General features: G+C 41.3%; 1 protein-coding gene across 2 annotated transcripts; it reads left to right on the top strand.

Moving 5' to 3' along the window:
- Window positions 1-308: 308 nt before the first annotated feature.
- Window positions 309-18,121, top strand: LOC115201315 (desumoylating isopeptidase 1). 2 transcript variants are annotated; one of them, XM_029764841.1, is made up of 7 exons: window positions 309-751; window positions 8,000-8,021; window positions 8,241-8,310; window positions 8,516-8,625; window positions 10,512-10,634; window positions 14,786-14,892; window positions 15,647-18,121. In XM_029764841.1, exons 1-6 carry the CDS (start codon window positions 661-663, stop codon window positions 14,877-14,879), a joined length of 510 nt encoding a protein of 169 aa, XP_029620701.1. In that variant the 5' UTR covers window positions 309-660; the 3' UTR covers window positions 14,880-14,892; window positions 15,647-18,121. The 2 variants fall into 2 exon arrangements, with proteins under 2 accessions (XP_029620701.1, XP_029620700.1); XM_029764840.1 differs by having other exon boundaries at window positions 311-437; window positions 555-751; window positions 14,786-18,121.
- The last annotated feature ends 3,940 nt before the right edge of the window (window positions 18,122-22,061 follow it).

Genomic DNA, 22,061 nt, shown 5'->3' with positions numbered 1-22,061 from the left:
GAATTGTTTATTTTTTATTTATTTTTGTTTGTTTCAGTATTTTCTCGTTAATACCTGCGTTCTGTTTAGCAGATGTAAGAATGTAAATTGTTGATCTGTATTTTGAATAAAAAATTACAATAATAAAATAAATTCATAAATAAAATTGATTCAACAAATCACAGCACAGATTGATGGGTACACGTCTTGCATTTACTTCCTGCTTTGCTGTTTATGGGTACGCTCGTAATCGCCGCTTGTCCACCCATTATGCCATCATTGACTTGACCACCATTTTATTCAGTATATTTCTATGGTATTCATAAATTGCATCTCCGTCACTCGGTCGCGTCATGCCATTGTTATGAACGTTCTCAAGCCGCCCTCTATCGGCGGCGCCATAGTGGTGATTAAACGACAGTGACACAGAAACAACTTATTAGCATGCTAGCTGTTAGGTAATGTCTTACTATGGTCGTGAATTTGCCTAAATTATTAGATAGTCGTACTTCAGCTGACTTTTTATTTTGCCCAACATACGCCATTTCTGGACGATTTGTGTTTTGCCATTTTAGGCCAAGCGGAACAGAACGAGCTAACGTTACTGTAGCCAGCTCGTTGGAGACAAAACATTGGAGACAAAACAACACAAGAAAACCTGATTTAAGATCAAGCTGAATTATGGATCAAAATTACACCTTGTATCCTGTTAAACTGTACGTTTACGACCTGTCTAACGGAATGGCTCGCCAGCTGAGCCCCCTAATGCTAGGTAAGTTGCTAGCTAGTTATCTTTGGTTGTACTATTTTGTAAATGTTTCTTTTTTTATTAACAATAATAAATCAATACAAATGTACACGGGGAACACAAGTACGCTTAAGCAATAAGGCGTGAGGGAGTGTGGTATATGGCCAATATACCACAGCTAAGGTCTGTTCTTAAGCAAGGCAGAAAGCCTGGACACAGCCCTTAGCCGTGGTATATTGGCCATATACCACAAACCCCCGAGGTACCTTTTTGCCATTATAAACTAGTTACCAACGTAATTAGAGCAGTAAACATAAATGTTTTGTCATACCCGTGGGATACATTCTGAAATACCACGACTGTCAGCCAATCAGCATTCAGGGCTCAAACCACCCAGTTTATAAATAAAGAATATAACAAGGATTTTGGGCTAGGGGGTACAATAACACATTACACAAAGACCTTAAGGGACCAGTGGCGACCTGTAACTCATGGCAGGTGGGACAGAGCCCTAAAAAATGATATAAACTCAGCAAAAAAAGAAACGTCCTCTCACTGTCAACTGCATTTATTTTCAGCAAACTTAACATGTGTAAATATTTGTATGAACATAACAAGATTCAACAACTGAGACATAAACTGAACAAGTCCCACAGACATGTGACTAACAGAAATTGAATAATGTGTCCCTGAACAAAGGGGGGGTCAAAATCAAAAGTAACCGTCAGTATCTGGTGTGGCTGCGAGCTGCATTAAGTACTGCAGTGCATCTCCTCCTCGTGGACTGCACCAGATTTGCCAGTTCTTACTGTGAGATGTTACCCCACTCTTCCACCAAGGCACCTGCAAGTTCCCGAACATTTCTGGGGGGACTGTCCATAGCCCTCACCCTCCGATCCAACAGGTCCCAGACGTGCGCAATGGGATTGAGATCCGGGCTCTTCGCTGGCCATGGCAGAACACTGACATTCCTGTCTTACAGGAAATCACGCACAGAACAAGCAGTATGGCTGGTGTCATTGTCATGCTGGAGGGTCATGTCAGGATGAGCCTGCAGGAAGGGTAGCACATGAGGGAGGAGGATGTTTTCCCTGTAATGCACAGTGTTGAGATTGCCTGCAATGACAACAAGCTCAGTCCGATGATGCTGTGACACACCGCCCCAGACAACAACGGACCCTCCACCTCCAAATCGATCCCGCTCCAGAGTACAGGCCTCGGTGTAACGCTCATTCCTTCAATGATAAACGCAAATCTCACCCTCACCCCTGGTGAGACAAAACCGCGACTCATCAGTGAAGAGCACTTTTTGCCAGTCTTGTCTGGTCCAGCGACGATGGGTTTGTGCCCATAGGCGACGTTGTTGCCGATGATGTCTGGTGAGGACCTGCCTTACAACAGGCCTACAAGCCCTCAGTCCAGCCTCTCTCAGCCTATTGTGGACAGTCTGAGCATTGATGGAGGGATTGTGCGTTCCTGGTGTAACTCGGGCAGTTGTTGTTGTCATCCTGTACCTGTCCCGCAGGTGTGATGTTCAGATGTACCAATCCTGTGCAGGTGTTGTTACACATGGTCTGCCACTGCGATGACGATCAGCTGGCCGTTCTGTCTCCCTGTAGCGCTGTCTTAGGCGTCTCACAGTACGGACATTGCAATTTATTGCCCTGGCCACGTCTGCAGTCCTCATGCCTCCTTGCAGCATGCCTAAGGCACATTCACGTAGATGAGCAGGGACCCTGGGCATCTTTCTTTTGGTGTTTTTCAGAGTCAGTAGAAGGCCTCTTTAGTGTCCTAAGTTTTCATAACTGTGACCTTAATTGCCTAGCGTCTGTAAGCTGTTAGTGTCTTAATGACCGTTCCACAGGTGCATGTTCATTAATTGTTTATGGTTCATTGAACATGCATGGGAAACAGTGTTTAAACCCTTTGCAATGAAGATCTGTGAAGTTATTTGGATTTTTACTAAATGTCTTTGAAAGACAGGATCCTGAAAAAGGGACATATATTAATACGTGTCACATCAGTTTGCAAACAATGTAAAAATTAAATATAATTGAATTAATAAAGCCGCATACATGGTCTCTTTTTTGCTTTCTAGAGTAAGGCAGCTCCAAAATGCAGGTGTTTCAGCCTAGCTCAGTGCTTTCTGTGGTGGTGGGGAGTCAGTGGATAATACGGAGCGTAGGGGTTGGTAATGTTCTCTAGTTGCACCGTGATTGGCTCAGTGTTCTGTCACTCATGGGGACACTACATCACCGCAAAATCTACAGGGAGAGATTGAAAATTCAAGCCCCTTGGTTGCTGCCATAGAGTTACATTAGAAGTGCCCATCCAAGAAGGCTCATGGTCATTGGCCACAGATAAAATGACGTCAAATCACGTTATATGTACCCTACCTTTTAATTGGACTGATCATGTCAACATCATACTTTCAAAATCTTAGCTAGCAAACTAGCAGTCATCATCGTGAATCAAGTCGGCAATCTATTGGCAAATCCTTTTCAATCCTTGTCAAATGAAGAGAAATTATAGATAAAACATATCGATGTTCATCGGCCATTGGACATAAACATTTCACAACAAGTTGAAAATCACAAATTCAACAATGAGTGGTTTGGAAGGAATCAGTGCTTAACTGCAAGTATTGAAAAGCAATCACTAGCCTGCTGTTCAGTGGAGTGGTTGTGTGGTCCAAGTCTGGGTTTAAGGGTCTCTTTTCCAAGCTTAAAAGGATAAACATTCAACATTGGCCATGCTGTCAATCCAGCATGACTTCTGACACATTCAAAACAACTGGAACTGGGAAATCTCAGACTTCAGTGAGTTCAAGACATCTGGGGACTCGGAAAAAAATGAGCTCTGACTGGGGAAAATACGTTTTGAACGGACATTTAGCTTATAGACTGTTTTTGAGAAATGTCATCGAATATTGTAAGAGCTTTCATTGTCAGCTTATTTGCCCACTTTATTTATCATACAGTTCTGACTTGGTGTGCAGGGAGAATACTGTAAGAATGGCCCATGTTCTGAATTCTGTCAAATCACATCTAATTATTTTTGTCACACACATGCGCCGAATACAACAGGTGTAGACCTTAATGTGAAATGCTTACTTACAAGCCCTTAACCAACAATGCAGTTCGGGGCACGTCTAGGGATAGCATAAAAGAAAATATTGACTAAATAAACTAAAGTAAAAAATAATAACGAGGCTGTATACAGGGGGTACTGGTACTTGAGTCAATGTGTGGGAGTACAGGTTAGTCGAGGTCATTTGTACATGTATGTAGGTGAAAAGTAATTATGCATAGATAATAAACAGCGAGTAGCAGCAGTGTAAAAACAAAGGGGGGGTGTCAATGTCCAGGTGGCCATTTGGTGGCCATTTGATTCATTGTACAGCAGTCTTATGGCTTGGGGGTAAAAGCTGTTAAGGAGGCTTTTGGACCTAGACTTGGCGCTCTGGTACCACTTTCCATGCGGTAGCAGAGAGAACAGTCTATGACTTGGGTGACTGGAGTCTTGGACAATTTGTTTGGGCCTTCCTCTGACACGCCTAGTATATAGGTCCTGGATAGCAGGAAAGCTTTTTGAGGATTTCCCCCTCAGGACCCGTTCTCCTGAGGGGGGAAAAGGTTTTGTCGTGCTCTCTTCACAACTGTCTTGGTGTGTTTGGACCATGATAGTTTGTTGGTGATGTGGACACCAAGGAACTTAACTCTCGACGGTAGTCATTTAGGCAGGTTACCTTTGCTTTCTTGGGTACCGGGACTATGGTGGTCTGCTTGAAACATTTAGGTATTACAGATTTGGTCTGGGAAAGGTTGAAAATGTCAGTGAAGACACTTGCCAGTTGGTCCATGCGTGGTCTGAGTACACGTCCTGATAATCCGCCTGGCCCCCTTGTCTTGTGAATGTTGACCTGTTTAAAGGTCATACTCACATTGGCTACAGAGAGCGGAACAGCTGGTGCTCTCATGCATGCTTCAGTGTTGCTTGCCTCAATACGAGCATGAAAGGCATTTAGTTTGTCTGGTATGTTCGCGTCATTGGGCAGCTCGCGGCTGGGTTTCCCTTTGTAGTCTGTAATAGTTTTCAAGCCCTGCCACATCCGATGAGCGTCAGAAGCAGTGTAGTAGGATTCAATCTCAGTCCTTTATTGACGCTTTGCCTGTTTGATGGTTCGTCTGAGGGCATAGCGGGATTTCTTGTAAGCGTCCGGATTAGTGTCCCGCTCCTTGAAAGCGGCAGCTCGGTGCAGATGTTGCCTGTAATCCATGGCTTCTGGTTGGGATATGTACGTACGGTCACTGTTGGGACGACGTTGTCGATGCACTTATTGATGAAGCCTGTGACTGAGGTGGTATACTCCTCAATGCCATTGGATGAATACCGGAACATATTCCAGTCTGTTCTAGCAAAAAAGTCCTGTAGTGTAGCATTCGCGTCATCTGAACACTTTTGAAATTGAGCGAGTCATTGGGTCTTCCTGCTTCAGTTTTTGCTTGTAAGCAGCAATCAGGAGGATGTAATTATGGTCAGATTTGCCAAATGGAGAGTGAGGGAGAGCTTTGTATGCGTCTCTGTGTGTGGAGTAAGGGTGGTCCAGAGTATTTTTCTTTTTTTTCCCTCTCTCTCTCTAGTTGCACATGCTGGTAGATGAGGTGAAAGGGATTTAAGTTTGCCTGCATTAAAGTCCCCAGCCACTTGGAGCGCCGCTACTGGATGAGCATTTTCTTGTTTGCTTATGGCCTTATACAGCTCATTGAGTGCGGTCTTAGTGCCAACATTGGTTTGTGGTGGTAAATAGACAGCTATGAAAAATATAGATATTCGCTGCCAGACATGGCTCCACTGATAGCCAGGTGTAGCTGCTGTTGGGACAGCTTTATGTAGGCCATAAGTTTGTGGGCATTGTTTGTCACCGTTATAGTACAATTCATGTATTGTTTAGTGTTGTGTAAGGGCTTTGCTGGCAACGATAATTATTATATATTTTTTTTAATTTGCCCCACCAAGATTTACATGCTAAAATCGGCACTTTAAGGGACATACACACATTTATAATTCTAACAGCTTTTTTGATGGTAAAGTATTTAATTGTCTTAAAATATTGTTAAATATTCTGTTGTAAGGTAAGAAAAAAATGGTGTTTAATTTGTAAATGTACATTTGTGAATATGAAATTTGGCCAGAAGAATAATGATATTAGTTAGATAAAATTGTTTAAAACTATTTTTTATCGTAGGTAAAGAATCCAAGCAGTACATCTCTCCATAATAGAGTAAAATCTTCATAAATATGATCAATTATAATCTACTGATGTCTTTTCACAGATGTCTTGCCACCGGTATGTGTGAGGCAACATCCATACTTTTTCCAACAGTTATTATCAGTAAGGCATTACATAAGATACAGTACCAGTCAAAAGTTTGGACACTTACTCATTCCAGGGTTTTTATTTTATTTTTACTATTTTCTACATTGTAGAATAATAGTGAAGACATCAAAGCTATGAAATAACACATGCAATCATGTAGTAACCAAAAAGTGTTAAAAAAATCTAAATATATTTTATATTTAAGATTCTTCAAAGTAGCCATCCTTTGCCTTGATGACAGCTTTGCACACTCTTTGCATTCTCAAAACCAGCTTCACCTGGAATGCTTTTTCAACAGTCTTAAAGGAGTTCCCACATATGCTGAGCACTTATTGGCTGCTTTTCCTTCACTCTGCGGGCCAAGTCATCCCCAAAAAAGTAGGGAAGTGGATCAGAAAACCATTAAGTATCTAGTGTGACCACCATTTGTCTCATGCAGCGCGACAGATTTCCTTTGCATAGAGTTGATCAGGCTGTTGAGTGTGGCCTGTGGAATGTCCTCCTATTCAATGGCTGTGCGAAGTTGCTGGATATTTGCGGGAACTGGAACACGCTGTCGTACACGTCTATCCAGAGCATCCTAAACATGCTCAATGGGTGACATGTCTGGTGAGAATGCAGGCCATGGAAGAACTGGTACATTTTCAGCATCCAGGAATTGTGTACAGATCCTTGCGACATGAGGCCGTACATTATCATGCTGAAACATGAGGTGATGGCGGCGGATGAATGGCACGACAATGGGCCTGAGCATCTTGTCACGGTATCTCTGTGCATTCAAATTGCCATCGATAAAATACAATTGTGTTTGTTGTAGCTTATACCTGCCCTTACCATAACCCCACAACCACCATGTGGCACTCTGTTCACATAAACATCAGCAAACCGCTCTTCCACACATCTGCCATCTGCCCGGTACAGTTGAAACCCGAATTCATCTGTGAAGAGCACACTTCTCCAGCGTGCCAATGGCCATCGAAGTTGAGCACTTGCCCGCTGAAGTCGGTTACGATGCGGAACTTCAGACAGGTCAAGACCCTGGTGAAGACAATGAGCATGCAAATGAGCTTCCCTGAGACAGTTTCTGACAGTTCGTGCTGAAATTCTTTGGTTGTGCAAACCCACAGTTTTATCAGCTGTCCGGGTGGCTGATCTTTGACGATCCTGCAGGTGAAGAAGCCAGATGTGGAGGTCCTGGGCTGGCGTGGTTACACATGGTCTGTGGTTCTGAGGCCGGTTAGTAGAGAAATTGAAATGTAATTCTCTGGAAACAGCTCTGGTGGACATACCTGCAGTCATCATGCCAATTGCACGCTCCCTCAACTTTAGACATCGGTGGCATTGTGTTGTGTGACAACTGCACATTTTAGAGTGGCCTTTTATTGTCCCCAGCACAAGGTGCACTTGTGTAATGATCATGCTGTTTAATCAGCTTCTTGATATGCCACACCTGTCAGGCAGATGGATTATCTTGGCGAAGGAGAAATGCTCACTAACATGGATGTAAAACAAATTTGTGCACCAAATATGAGAGAAATAAGCTTTTTGTGAGTGGTAAATGTGTGTGACCTTTTATTTCAGCTCATGAAACATGGGACCAACACTTTACATGTTGCATTTATATTTTTATTCCTTGTATATACAAGCTTTGGTTGGAATAGAAGTTGTATTATCTGCGGAAATTGATGCCACAAGGAGCAAATATCTTTGGTGATGCGAGTGCGGGGAGAACTGGGACTCTCTAAAAACATGGCACTTTGATACAAGTGACTTTTTGTAGCAGGGATGAGGAGAGACTGAGGATGCAATTTAGGCCCATGGGCTGAACTTATTATTTACTCCTAGCTCTCATTCACAAAATGTACATATAAACTATTTTCTTCTATTCACAGGGAAACAGCTTGATGGAATATGGTGAGTAAATTATGTATTCTTTGATTTAAGTTCTTATTTTTAGTAAGGACAAAGGTCAAGTTTATGTACACCTATCATTTCATAACTGGATGTTGTAAAATATGTTGCGTATTCGCTACATGAATGTCATGATAGGGATATTTTTCCCCCAGTGTTTTTAAGTCTGTGAATTGAGAATCCCTCTTTATGTGAAACGAAACAGTAACATATTCCTCTCAGGCACACTGCTATTGTTGTCCATGGAGAGGAGTTCTTCTATGGGGGAGAGGGCATCGCAAACTGCCCACCTGTAAGACGTTTTATTCTATTCCTTCCTACATTAAACTAGACCTGAGTTGTCTACAGAAGTCTAAGTTAGAGTTGCCCCAAACATAGATGTTGTGATACTCAACGAATCCTGGGGCTAAGTAAAAGCTGCAAATACAGGGCCATTGGAGGACAACTGAGCAAGCAGCGAACATGACTAAGCTGTTTGTGTTTGTTGAGTGTTTCAGGGTGGGACGTCCCTGGGAGAACCCAACTCCATAATAGACCTGGGCATCACAGAAGTGACTGAGGAAATCTTTATGGAGTACCTGTCTTCACTGGGAGAGTCCACGTACAGGTGAGGCTGAGGCACCTGGTGTATCTTAACTCCACTGGGATGTGTGTGTGTGTGTGTACAGTGCCTTTGAAAAGTATTCAGACCCCTTGACTTTTTCCACATTTTGTTACGTTACAGCCTTATTCTAAAATGGATTAAACCCTTCTTTTTTTTACTCAGCAAACTACACACAATACCCCATGATGACAAAGCGAAAACAGGTTTTTAGAAATGTTTGCTAATTTATTAAAAATGAAAAACTGAAATACCTTATTTACATAAGGTAAAGGGGGATACATAGTCAGTTGTCCAACTTAATGTATTCAACTGAAATGTCTTCCGCATTTAACCCAACCCCTCTGAATAAGTATTCAAACCCTTCACTATGAGACTCGCAATTGAGCTCAGATGCATCCTGTTTCCATTGATCATCCTTGAGATGTTTCTACAACTTGATTGGAGTCCACATGTGGTAAATTTGATTGATTGGAAATTATTTGGAAAGGTAAACACCTGTTTATATAAGGTCCCACAGTTGACAGTGCATGTCAGTTCAAAAACCAAGCCATGAGGTTGAAGGAATTGTCCGTAGAGGTCCGAGACAGGATTGTGCACAGATCTGAGGAAGGGTACTAAAAAATTCAAGAACACAGTGACCTCCATCATTCTTAAATGTAAGAAGTTTGGAACTACTAAGAATATTCCTAGAGCTGGCCGCCCGTCCAAACTGAGCAATCGGGGGAGAAGGGCCTTGGTCATGGAGGTGACCAAGAACTCGCTGACCAAGACCAAGAGTTCCTGTGTGAAGATGGGAAAAACTTCCAGAAGGACAACTATCTCTGCAGCACTCCACCAATCAGGCATTTATGGTAGAGTGTCCTGACGGAAGCCACTCCTCAGTAAAAGGCACATGGCAGCCCACTTGGTGTTTTCCAAAAGGCACCTAAAGGACTCAGACCATGAGAAACAAGATTATCTGGTCAAATGAAACCAAGATTGAACTCTTTGGCTTGAATGCCAAGCGTCACGTCTGGAGGAAACCTGACACCATCCCTACGGTGAAGCATGGTGGTGTTAGCATAATGCTGTGTGGATGTTTTTCAGCGGCAGGGACTGGGAGATTAGTCAGGATCTAGGCATAGATGAACGGCGCAAAGTACAGAGAGGTTCTTGATGAAAACCTGCCCCAGAGCGCTCAGGACATCAGACTGGGGCGAAGGTTCACTTTCCAACAGGACAACAACCCTAAGCACACAGCCAAGACAACGCAGGAGGGACTTCGGGAAAAGTCTCTTAATGTCCTTGAGTGGCCCAGCCAGAGCCCGGACTTGAGTCCGTTCTAACATATCTGGAGAGACCTGAAAATAGCTGTGCAGCAACAGTTGAGAGGATCTGCAGAGAAGAATGGGAGAAACTTCCCAAATACAGGTGTGCCAAGCTTGTAACATCATACCCAAGAAGACTTGAGGCTGTAATAGCTGCCAAAGGTGCTTCAACAAAGTACTGAGTAAAGGGTCTGAATACTTAGGTAAATGTGATATTTTATTTGTTTATTTTTAATACATTTGCAAAATAAATTAACCAGTTTTTGCTTTGTCATTATGGGGTATTGTGTGTAGATTGAGAGGAAAAAAAAAAAGTAATACATTTTTGAATAAGGCTGTAATGTAACAATGTGGAAAATGTCAAGGGGTCTGAATACTTTCTGAATGCACTGTATGTATCGATGGAGGTATGTATCGATGGAGATGTGCAGTTGGATACTGACGAGATCTTTTTATTTCTCTCTCTCGCTCTCTCCCTCACTGTATTCACTCTATATTTACTATGTCCCTATCTTTGCTTCTTTCTCTCATTCAATGTGTTTCTCCCCACTCACACCCCTCTCTCTCTCTCACACACTGTAGGGGGAACCAGTACCATCTGTTTGAGTGGAACTGTAACACATTCAGTAACGAAGTGGCCCAGTTCCTCACCGGCAGCAAGATCCCCGCCCACATCACAGACCTGCCGGCTGAAGTGCTGTCCACGTGAGTTACCCCTCTCTTCCCTCCCTTGTCTTTCTAGCAACAAGAACCTGTTGTCAGACATAATGAGTGTTGTACGGGAGCGTGGCACAACGATAGTGCTGCAGTCTTACAAGCACATATTGTACCTGAAGGACATTGGTATGAATTCCAGCCCTGACACCTTTGTGCGGTCTCTCCTCTACCTGTCCCCCTATATCTCCTCTACCTGTCCCCCTATATCTCCTCTACCTGTCCCCCTATATCTCCTCTACCTGTCCCCCTATATCTACGTTCAATGCTGTCTGAATAAAGAATAAAATACATAAGGATGACAAGTCTCCATTCACATATAGAGTCAACACCAGGGCTCTCCATCCCTGTTCCTGGAAAAACACTAATACAGATGTCGGAAGTTTACATACACCTTAGCCAAATACATTTAAACTCAGTTTTTCCCCATTCCTGACATTTAATCCTAGTAAAAATTCCCTGTCTTAGGTCAGTTGGGATCACCAGTTTATTTTAAGAATGTGAAATGTCAGAGTAATAGCAGAGAGAACGATTTATTTCTTTCATCACATTCCCTGTGGGTCAGAAGTTTACATACACTCAATTAGTATTTGGTAGCATTGCCTTTAAATTGTTTAACTTGGGTCAAACGTTTCGGGTATCCTTCCACAAGCTTCCCACAATAAGTTGGGTGAATTTTGGCCCATTCCTCCTGACAGAGCTGGTGTAACTGAGTCAGGTTTGTAGGCCTCCTAGCTCGCACACACATTTTCAGTTCTGCCCACATATTTTCTATAGGATTGAGGTCAGGGCTTTGTGATGGCACTCCAATACCTTGACTTTGTTGTCCTTAAGCCATTTGGCCACAACTTTGGAAGTATGCTTGGGGCCATTGTCCATTTGTAAGACCCATTTGTGACCAAGCTTTAACTTCCTGACTGATGTCTTGAAATGTTGCTTCAATATATCCACATAATTTTCTTTCCTCATGAAGCCATCTATTTTGTGAAGTGCACCAGTCCCTCCTGCAGCAAAGCACCCCCACAACATGATGCTGCCACCCCCGTGCTTCACGGTTGGGATGGTGTTCTTCGGCTTGCAAGCATCCCCCTTTTTCCTCCAAACATAACGACGGTCATTATGGCCAAACAGTTCTATTTTTGTTTCATCAGACCAGAGGACATTTCTCCAAAAAGTATGATCTTTGTCCCCATGTGCAGTTGCAAACCGGAGTCTGGCTTTTTTATGGCTGTTTTGGAGCAGTGGCTTCTTCCTTGCTGAGCAGCCTTTCAGGTTATTTCAATATAGGACTCGTTTTACTGTGGATATAGATACTTTTGTACCTGTTTCCTCCAGCATCTTCACAAGGTCCTTTGCTGTTGTTCTGGGATTGATTTGCACTTTTCGCACCAAAGTACTTTCATCTCTAGGAGACAGAATGCGTCTCCTTCCTGAGCGGTATGATGGCTGCATGGTCCCATGGTGTTTATACTTGCATACTATTGTTTGTACAGATGAACGTGGTACCTTCATGCTTTTGGAAATTGCTCCCAAGGATGAACCAGACTTGTGGAGGTCTACAATTTATTTTCTGAGGCCTTGGCTGATTTCTTTTGATTTTCCCATGATGTCAAGCAAAGAAGCACTGAGTGTGAAGGTAGGCCTTGGAATACATCCACGGGTGCACCTCCAATTGACTCAGACTAATTGACATCATTTATCAGATGTTTTCCAAGCTGTTTAAAGGCACAGTCAACATAGTAAACTTCTGACCCACTGGAATTGTGATACAGTGAATTATAAGTGAAATAATCTGTCTGTAAACAATTGTTGGAAAAATTACTTGTGTCATGCACAAAGTAGATGTCCTAACCGACTTGCCAAAACTATAGTTTGTCAACAAGAAATTTGTGGAATGGTTGAAAAACGAGTTTTAATGACTCCAATCTAAGTGTATGTAAACTTCTGACTTCAACTGTAGCTACAGGACGGTTGCTCTCCAGGAACAGGGTTGGACAGCCCTGGTGTTGACCCTTTATACTTTTCCCACATTCTGTTACGTTACAGCCTTATTCTAAAAAAGATTAAATCATTTTTTCCCCTCATCAATCTACACACAATACCCCATATTGACAAAGTAAAAACTGGTTTTTAGATATTTTTTACAAATGTATAAACAATAAACACATTTACACATTACTCAGTACTTTGTTGAAGCACCTTTGGCAATGACTACAGCCTCCAGTCTTCTTGGGTATGACGCTACAAGCTTGGCACTCCTGTATTTGGGGAGTTTCTCCCTTTTTTCTCTGCAGATCGTCTCAAGCTCTGTCAGGTTGGATGGGGAGCGTCTTTGCACAGCTATTTTTAGGTCTCTCCAGATATGTTAGATCGGGTTCAAGTCCGGGTTCTGGCTGGGCCACTCAAGGACATTCAGGGACTTTTCCTGAAGCCACTCCTGCGTTGTCTTGGCTGTGTGCTTAGGGTCGTTGTCCTGATGGAAGGTGAACCTTCGCCCCAGTCAGAGGTCCTGAGCGCTCTGGAACAGGTTTTCATCAAGGATCTCTCTCTGTACTTTGCTCTGTTCATGCTAACACCACCATGCTTCACAGTAGGGATGGTGCCAGGTGTCCTCCAGACGTAACGCTTGGCATTCAGCCTAAAGAGTTCAATCTTGGTTTCATCAGACCAGAGAATCTTATTTGTCATTGTCTGAGAGTCCTTTAGGTGCCTTTTGGCCAACTCCAAGAGGGCTGTCATGCCTTTTTACTGAGGAGTGGCTTCCGTCTGGCCACTACCATAAAGGCCTGATTAGTGGAGTGCTTCAGAGATGGTTGTCCTTCTGGAAGGTTCTCTTATCTCCACAGAGGAACTCTGGAGCTCTGTTGAAGTGACCATCGGGTTCTTGGTCACCTCCCTGACCAAGGCCCTTCTCTCCTGATTGCTCAGTTTGGCCGGGCTCTTGGAAGAGTCTTGGTGGTTCCAAACTTCTTCCATTTAAGAATGATGGAGGTTACTGGGTTCTCAGGGACCTTCAATGTTGCAGAAATCTTTTGCCACCCTTCCCCAGATCTGTGCCTCGACACAATCCTGTCTCAGAGCTCTACGGACAATTCCTTCGACCTCATTGCTTGGTTTTTGCTCTGACATGCATTGTCAACTGTGGGACCTTTATATAGACAAGCGTGTGCCTTTCTAGATCATGTCCAATCAATTGAATTTACCACAGGTGGACTCCAAGTTGTAGAAACATCTCAATGATAATCAATGGAAACAGGATGCACCAGAGCTCAATTTCGAGCCTCATAGCAAAGAGTCTGAATACGTATGTAAATAAGGTATTTCAGTTTTTTTAAATGAATTTACCCAAAATTCTAAAAACCTGTTTTCACTTTGTCATTATGGGGTAGATTGATGAGATTAAAAAAAAATATATATATATATATATATATATTTTAATCAATTTTAGAATAACAAAATGTGGAAAAATCAGGGGGTCTGAATACTTTCCGATGTATTTTTTTAACCTTTATTTAACTAGGCAAGTAAGTTTAAAAGAACAAATTCTTATTTTCAATGACGGCCTAGGAACAGTGGGTTAACTGCCTTGTTCAGGGGCAGAACAACAGATGTCAGCTCGGGGATTTGAACTTGCAACCTTTCGGTTACTAGTCCAACACTCTAACCACTAGGCTACGCTGCCGCACTAGGCTACACTATGCCAAATTTTACACTTATTCAGTGCTTCATTTGAGCCGGATCCAATAATTTTCACTTTTTGCAATGTAAAAATTATAATAAAAGCGATCAGAGTTCATTCGAGTTGCCTCTTCGTTAATTATCCTGCCAGCACAAAAAACACATTATGTGAAAAAGTAGATTTTCAGCCCGGGCCTTCTGTAAGTGACTCTACTCTACTGCTCTATGCCACTACGCAAATGCATTGATATGCATGCGTTGGTTTATAAAAAAAATTTACATTTTTTTTTCTGGTTTTTTTTCTCTCATGTGTTCCGGTACAAATTAAGCACTGTACTCACTGTATGTTTCAAGTTAAATTGAGTTTGTTGGAATGTATGATATAAATAAGGAACGCTTGTTCAAAACAAAGCTCACTGTGTGTGGATTCTAATTTGTGCTGTGTTCCACTCTGTCACCCGCAGGCCTTTCGGCCAGGCGCTACGCCCGCTTCTGGACTCCATCAATATTGCACCTCAGGGGGGCAACACCTTCAATGGACACTATGGCCAGAGATAGACCGATAACACAGGTGCACAGAGTAATATATTAAACGATCAGTCAGTCAGTCTGTGTGTGGGGAGTGGGAGATCTGCAGCTCTGGACCTTTGTAAGTCCCTTACTGATGTACGTCAGTCAGTCAGTCAGTGGGCCAGGCAGCAACCTAACCCAACCTGACCGCATTAATACCTTAAATGCCCAATGCAGTCAAAAAAGTGGTCCCCCCCTGTTTTTATATATATTTCCACACTATGAGGTGTGAATAATACAGTGAAATTGTGAAAATTATAATGCCCTTTTAGTGTAGGAGCTGTTTGAAAAGGCCGCTGGAAATTTCAGCATATTTTGGTGGGATGGCGTTTTGGCCTTTCATGGTGACATCACCACGTGGTAAATTAGTTAATAGACCAATAAGAAAGAGTTCCAAAACTCTCTTCCAATATCAGCACATTTTCAGTTTTCCCCTCCCCACTCAGACCACTCCCAGACAGTCCTAGCAAAATTATTTATTGAGAAATTGTTCTTTGCTAAGAAGCTATTTTTGTTTCTTTTTGAGTCAGTTAAAATAATCACACTAAGGTACTTAATTGTTCCCCAGAAATTATTTGATATTGAGATAAAAACAGCTGCATCTGACCTTTTATGATGATCCTACCTAACTTACCCCTTTTCCACTATAAACTTGGCCTGCGATCTGTGTGTGTATTTTAGTATGTCCATGGATATAAAGCTGGTATTAGGCCGTAAGTGTATGATAAGATATATATTTCTTCTACTCTCCATAGGAGCCCATGATCAGCTGAATGTAAAACTAGGGAGCTGCAAGGTTTCTATCTAGAGCCAGAGCTGCAGCTCTTTCCTGCACAGGGATGGGTAGGGTGTCCTTTTAACTTCCTGTTAAGTAATTAAGTTATTTTAGTGTTTTCATTGTTTTGTTCTATTTTAATTACCATGACATGACTGCATTGACATTCCAGAGAGGTAGAGAGAAGGGATAGAGAAGATGAAAAGAGAAACAAACAATGTTTGAGATTTTAGCTGAAGACGTGTTTAAAACCTTGACAAATTCTGACTTGCACTTGTCTTTATATTGTGAACTTGCGTATTCACTTATCTTCGTATCAACTTCCAACTGTCTGGTGTCAAGGTTTATCCCTTGAAAACATTGTTAAACACAAGCACACACACTCAAGATCATCAAGCTATGACCTCGTGTGACCTTTACAGACGTGCTCAAATTTGTTGGTACCCTTCCACAAAAAACGTAGAATGTACAATTTTCTCTGCTTTAGATTGTTTATTAAACATAATATTTTAAATAATAAAACAAATGAAAATGGCATGGACAAAAATGATGGGACCCTTAACCTAATATTTTGTTGCACAACCTTTAGAGGCAATCACTGCAAACAAATGTTTTCTGTAGCTCTCAATGAGTCTTCTGAACCTGTTAACAGGTAGTTTGGCCCACTCTTCCTGAGCAAACTGCTCCAGCTGTCTCAGGTTTGATGGGTACCTTCTCCAGACTGCAAGTTTCAGCTCTTTCCATTGATGTTCGATAGGATTCAGATCAGGACTCATAGAAGATCACTTCAGAATAGTCCAATGTTTTGTTCTTATCCATTCTTGGGTGCTTTTAGCTGTGTGTTTTGGGTCATTATCCTGTTGGAGGACCTGCGACTGAGACAGAGCTTTCTGACACTGGGCAGTACGTTTCGCTCCAGAATGCCTTGATGGTCTTGAGATTTCATTGTGCCCTGCACAGATTCAAGGCACCCTGTGCCAGGCGCAGCAATGCAGCCCCAAAACCTAACCGAGCCTCCTCCACGTTTCACTGTAGGTATGGTGTTCTTTTCTTTGAAAGCTTCATGTTTTCGTCTGTGAACATAGAGCTGATGTGACTTGGCAAAAAGCTCCAGTTTTGGAGGACATTCTCAGAAGGATTGTGGCTTGTCATTATGCATTTTAGAAAATTCCAGTCTGGCTTTTTTATGTTTTTCTTTCAAAAGTGGAGTCCTGGGTCTACTTTCATGGAGCCCATTTTTGCTGAAAAAGCGACGGATGATGCGATCAGAAACTGACGTACCTTCACCTTGAAGTTCAGCTTGTATCTCTTTGGCAGTTATCCTTGGTTCTTTTTCTACCATTCGCACTATCCTTCTGTTCAATCTGTGGTCGACTTTCCTCTTGCGGCCTTGCCCAGGGAGGTTGGCTTGGACCTTAAACTTCTTAATATTTGCGACTGTTGTCACAGGAACATCAAGCTGCTTGGATATGGTCTTGTAGCCTTTACCTTTACCATGCTTGTCTATTTTCTTTCTGATCTCCTCAGACAAATCTCTCCTTTTCTTTCTCTGGTCCATGTTCAGTGTGGTGACTACTTTTCTCCATTTAAATAGGCTGAATGACTGATTACAAGATTGGAGACGTGTGATACTAATTAAACAAACAAATTAGTTTGAAATATCACTATAATCCAATTATTTCTTATATTTTCTAAGGGGTACCAACAAATGTGTCCAGGCCATTTTAGAATCTCTTTGTAGAATAAGCAATAATTAATCTCTTTTCACAGCTTCTTTGCTTTATTTCTATGACATACCAAAGGCATGCAAGTATACAGCTTTTAAATGAATCACTTTTCATGAGGAATGAAGCATTATTTCAATGAGCTGTAAGGGCACCAAGAAATTTGAGCACGTCTATGTAGGACTGTACAGTAATACACTGAACAACTGCATCTTTCCAGAATTGGTATACTTCTACCTTTCAAATTAGCAGGAATGCACCATATCTAAGCATTTCCTAAGATTGGAATGTTGTTGAGGGTCTCTGTAGTGTTTTTTTGCGATCAGTGTGCAGCCTAATGTTGGTCCAGCATAGGAAATCACTCTCCATATCAAGAGTTATGCCAACCGCCATTCACTTTTTTCCTGATATCAAGTATCTGTGATTTTGTTGCCATTATTTGTTTGTTTTGGATCTGTTTATTTATTTTAATATATTATATACACAAGACTGTCTTTGTAAGTTGCATACTTTAATTTATTACCTAATGTCATTATGAGCATACATATCGTTATTATAATTATTGTATTATCAAGATTTAATATATTCGGTAATTCACATTTGGTATTGAGTCAAAATTGTGATACCCCAAAAATGTCCATCCTTACTCTGTCCACTATTGTGATGTAAAGATCCTGTTTCTATTTAACGAAACTCTTGCCTCTGCTTGATAAAGACAACTTTTCTCTAAGTATGGTTGTGTATGTGTCTTTTTGTGTTAACACTCTTAAGGCAGAAGGAGGATGTTCCACGGTGAAATACACACCCAAGTGCAGTATGCTACTAGCCTCTGACTATGGTTATTTTTGTACAGGTAGTTTACTAAATAAATACTTATTCACCCATAAATATCCCTTCAGCCTGTGATTAGTGGGAGACCATACTACATTATATGATGGTGTGTAACAGGTATTCCCAAACTGGGGTACAATGCGTTGGGGGGTACGCCAAATAAAAATGTGATACACATTTTTTATTTCTCTTTTTATTTAACCAGGTAGGCCAGTTGAGAACAAGTTCTCATTTACAACTGCGACCTGGCCAAGATAAAGCAAAGCAGTGTGACAAAAAACAACAGTTGCACATGGGATAAATGGAGTAAGGCAATAAATAGGCCATAGTAGCAGAGTAATTACAATTTTGCAAATGAACACTGGAGTGATAAATGTGCAGATGATGATGTGCAAGTACAACTAACTAGCTAGCCATTTCACATGGGTTACACCAGCCTAATCTTGGGAGTTGATAGGCTTGAAGTCATAAACAGCGCAATGCAAATTATTGATTATTATTATATTATTTGTGCCCTTGTCCTATAAGAGCTCTTTGTTACTTCCCATGAGCTGGGTTGTGACGACAACTCACACTCATAAGTTTAATAAATGTATCGTATAGTGTGTGTGTGGCAGGCTTACAATGATGGCAAAAAAACAACATTTGAGAGTGCGCTGACCCTGGTGCTAGAGGGGGTACGCAGCTGGAGGTTGAATGTTTGAAGGGGTACGGGACTATAAAAAGTTTGGGAACCACTTGTGTGTAAGATACTTATTGATTGATACTGGTAAGTGCTTTTGATGAATAATGCCCAGAATGTCCACATGGTGGGGATGTTGGTTTTCTAGTTTCAGATTTTCTCATTTCCTGTCTCAAGTCCACTCTGGACAACACTTTACCAACGATTTGTTATACCCAAGATAGACCACAGCCTCTTTCCAATGCGAGCAAATTAATCATAGTGGTCAGAACTAGCAAGGAGGTGGGTAGAGCCAAGCACAAGCTAGGGAGATCCTATTGGTGCATTCCAGCATGTATTTGCATATTTCTGTTAGGGAACGCCTACTATGTGAAGTGCACATGTGCAATAACTCAATTCGCCCTTGCACTCCAAAACAACGCAATTTTTTTGAATCTCTGACAAAGGGTAAAGTCTAAAAATTGTATTCCACTCTGCTTGTAAAAAAATCAATCTCGTCCATCTTCTCCAATCGCCGGCCACTGGACTTCCTCTCATCACCATATTTGGTGCTTCAGATTTATACATCGGTCAAACATCTGGCTCATTGTTCTGTGACATTACTCTACACACACATGTCAGGGAACACAGAATTGAGGGGGAAAAAACAACCTGTGTGAAAAATGTGAGCAGCTTGAGGGTGTGTAGACGCCTCATGGCTTTTGTGAGTCTTAGGAGCAATGCTTTATTTTCTTCCCTCCCTCTTTCTTTTGTCAGCTGTGACACAAATGAATAGAGCTATAAACATGAAACACACCAGTGTTTTTTTATTTTTTTATTATCAAGTTATACAAATAACACTAAAGAAGGTCTCTTTTGAGAGAGACATTTAAACCTCTTGAAATAATCAGAAAAGTCAATGTTAACTTAAACAGTCCTCAACAAAGAACATTTCCATATACAGATACAAATAAGTAGTTTGGTCTTATTCAGCATATAATAGAGTACATGTATCACACTTATATCAGATAATTATGTTTGGTCATAGTATCTTATACATTTAATACTGCACTGTATACTTTTGACTGAAGTAGGTATATTCATTTAACGCATTATGCATTGGTCTAGTTGTCTTTTTGTGTACCAAACTAGGCTGTAGATTCATACTTCAGCTTGTGACAGATTTGCTACTACAAGCGCTGCAGTAAGAGCCAGCCTTGGATTTACAACTAAACAGAATATATCCCTAGTCAGACATCACAGTCCTAAAGGGGAACTGTATCATCTGTATGTGGAAATATTATGTCTCCTATTACCAAACCCACATTGTCAACAAGACAGATCTTACTTTAAAATAGAATGGATACTAATGTAGCTCTCATTCCCAGATCTGAATACAGTATGATGCCCATACAACAGTACAGTGAGACTCATATTTGAATGGAAATACATGTTTTTAGTAGCCTACTCTGGGTTCAATGTTATGTACAGCTTATATGCTTATATGCAGTGAATAGATGGATTGAAATTCACATGGGTTAAATTGGTTGTTATTCCATTATGGTAATTCCCAATAGAAACAGGAAATTAATTCCACTGCGTTCTGTCACAATTTACCCCTGGTAACCCCGGGTTACTCATCAGAAATATATCCACCTTTCACGCTTTTTTATGAACATAGCTTTCAATGGCCTCCATTTTATCAGAGTAACATTCTACGTGAAAAATCCAGCTGATTTGGTCACATCATAGTGGACTAGTCTGAGAGATCAACTGCAATTCAATAAACTATCAATTGAAATATATATATTTTCTCAGATCATAAAGCCCTTATGCAAACAAAATATTAACTCCACATCTCATAACATATACACAAAATAATATTATTGAAATATACAGCTGAACACATGATTTTCAGATTTCTTCTCACCATAAACCCTATAATTTGGTATGATCTGTAAGTCATGTATTGCCCGTCAAATATAATTTAAGCGTACAAGAATACATACATTTATACAGTGAGCTCCAAAAGTATTGGGACAGTGACACATTTTTTGCTGTTTTGGCTCTGTGCTCCAGCACTTTGGAATTGAAATTATACAATGACTAAAAGGTTAAAATGCAGACTGTCAGCTTTAATTTGAGGGTATTTTCATGCATATCAGGTGAACCGAAATCACAGCACTTTTTGTACATAGACCCCCATTTTAGGGGACCAAAAGTATTGGGACTAATTCACGTGTGCGTATTAAAGTAGAAAAGTTAGGTATTTGGTCCCATATTCATAGTACACAATGACTACATCAAGCTTGTGGCTCTACAAATTCAGGAATAATAATTTGTGAGAAAGTCAGATCATGGTAGCGTGCACATTAATGTAGAAGTGTTTAGAAACATTCTATTCTTATTTACAATAAAAGTGACTCCAAAATGACTACATTACTTATTTATCAAATCAAATGTTATTTGTCACATACACGTGTTTAGCAGATGTTATTGCGGGTGTAGCGAAATTCTTGTGTTTCTAGCTCCAACAGTGCACTAATATCTAACAAGTAATATCTAACAATTTCACAACAATACACACAAATCTAAGTAAAGGAATGGAATTAAGAACATATAAATATTTGGGGGTGCAGTGTCAGAGCGGCATAGACTAAGATACAGTAGATAGTATAGAATACAGTATATACATATGAGATAAGTAATGCAAAATATGTAAACATTATTAAAATGACTAGTGTTCCATTATTAAAGTGGCCAGTGATTGTATATAGGGCAGCAGCCTCTAATGTGCTAGTGATGGCTATTTAACAGTCTGATGGCCTTGAGATAGATGTCTCTCGGTCCCAGCTTTGATGCACCTGTACTGACCTCGCCTACTGGATGATAGCGGGGTGAACATGTAGTGGCTCGGGTGGTTGTTGTCCTTGATGATCTTTTTGGCCTTCCTGTGACATCGGGTGCTGTAGGTGTCCTGGAGGGCGGGTAGTTTGCCCCCGGTGATGCGCTGGGCAGACCGCACCACCCTCTGGAGAGCCCTGCGGTTGCGGGCGGTGCAGTTGCCATACCAGGTGGTGATACAACCCAACAGAATGCTCTCAATTGTCCATCTGTAAAAGTTTGTGAGGGTTTTAGGTGCCAAGCCAAATTTCGTCAGCCTCCTGAGGTTGGAGAGC

Source organism: Salmo trutta, chromosome 10 (genome assembly GCF_901001165.1).
Source record: "Salmo trutta chromosome 10, fSalTru1.1, whole genome shotgun sequence".
In the NCBI taxonomy this organism is placed as follows: domain Eukaryota; kingdom Metazoa; phylum Chordata; class Actinopteri; order Salmoniformes; family Salmonidae; genus Salmo; species Salmo trutta.
The sequence above is the reverse complement of the archived record's forward strand: the minus strand, read 5'-3'. Positions and strand labels throughout refer to the sequence as shown.

Bases quoted from the DNA above. Each gene is read 5' to 3' on its own strand.
- LOC115201315 (XM_029764841.1), top strand. From the start codon at position 661: ATGGATCAAAATTACACCTTGTATCCTGTTAAACTGTACGTTTACGAC. The intron at 752-7,999 runs GTAAGTTGCTAG...TTCTATTCACAG, and splicing joins GCTGAGCCCCCTAATGCTAG to GGAAACAGCTTGATGGAATA. The intron at 8,626-10,511 runs GTGAGGCTGAGG...CACACACTGTAG, and splicing joins CTGGGAGAGTCCACGTACAG to GGGGAACCAGTACCATCTGT.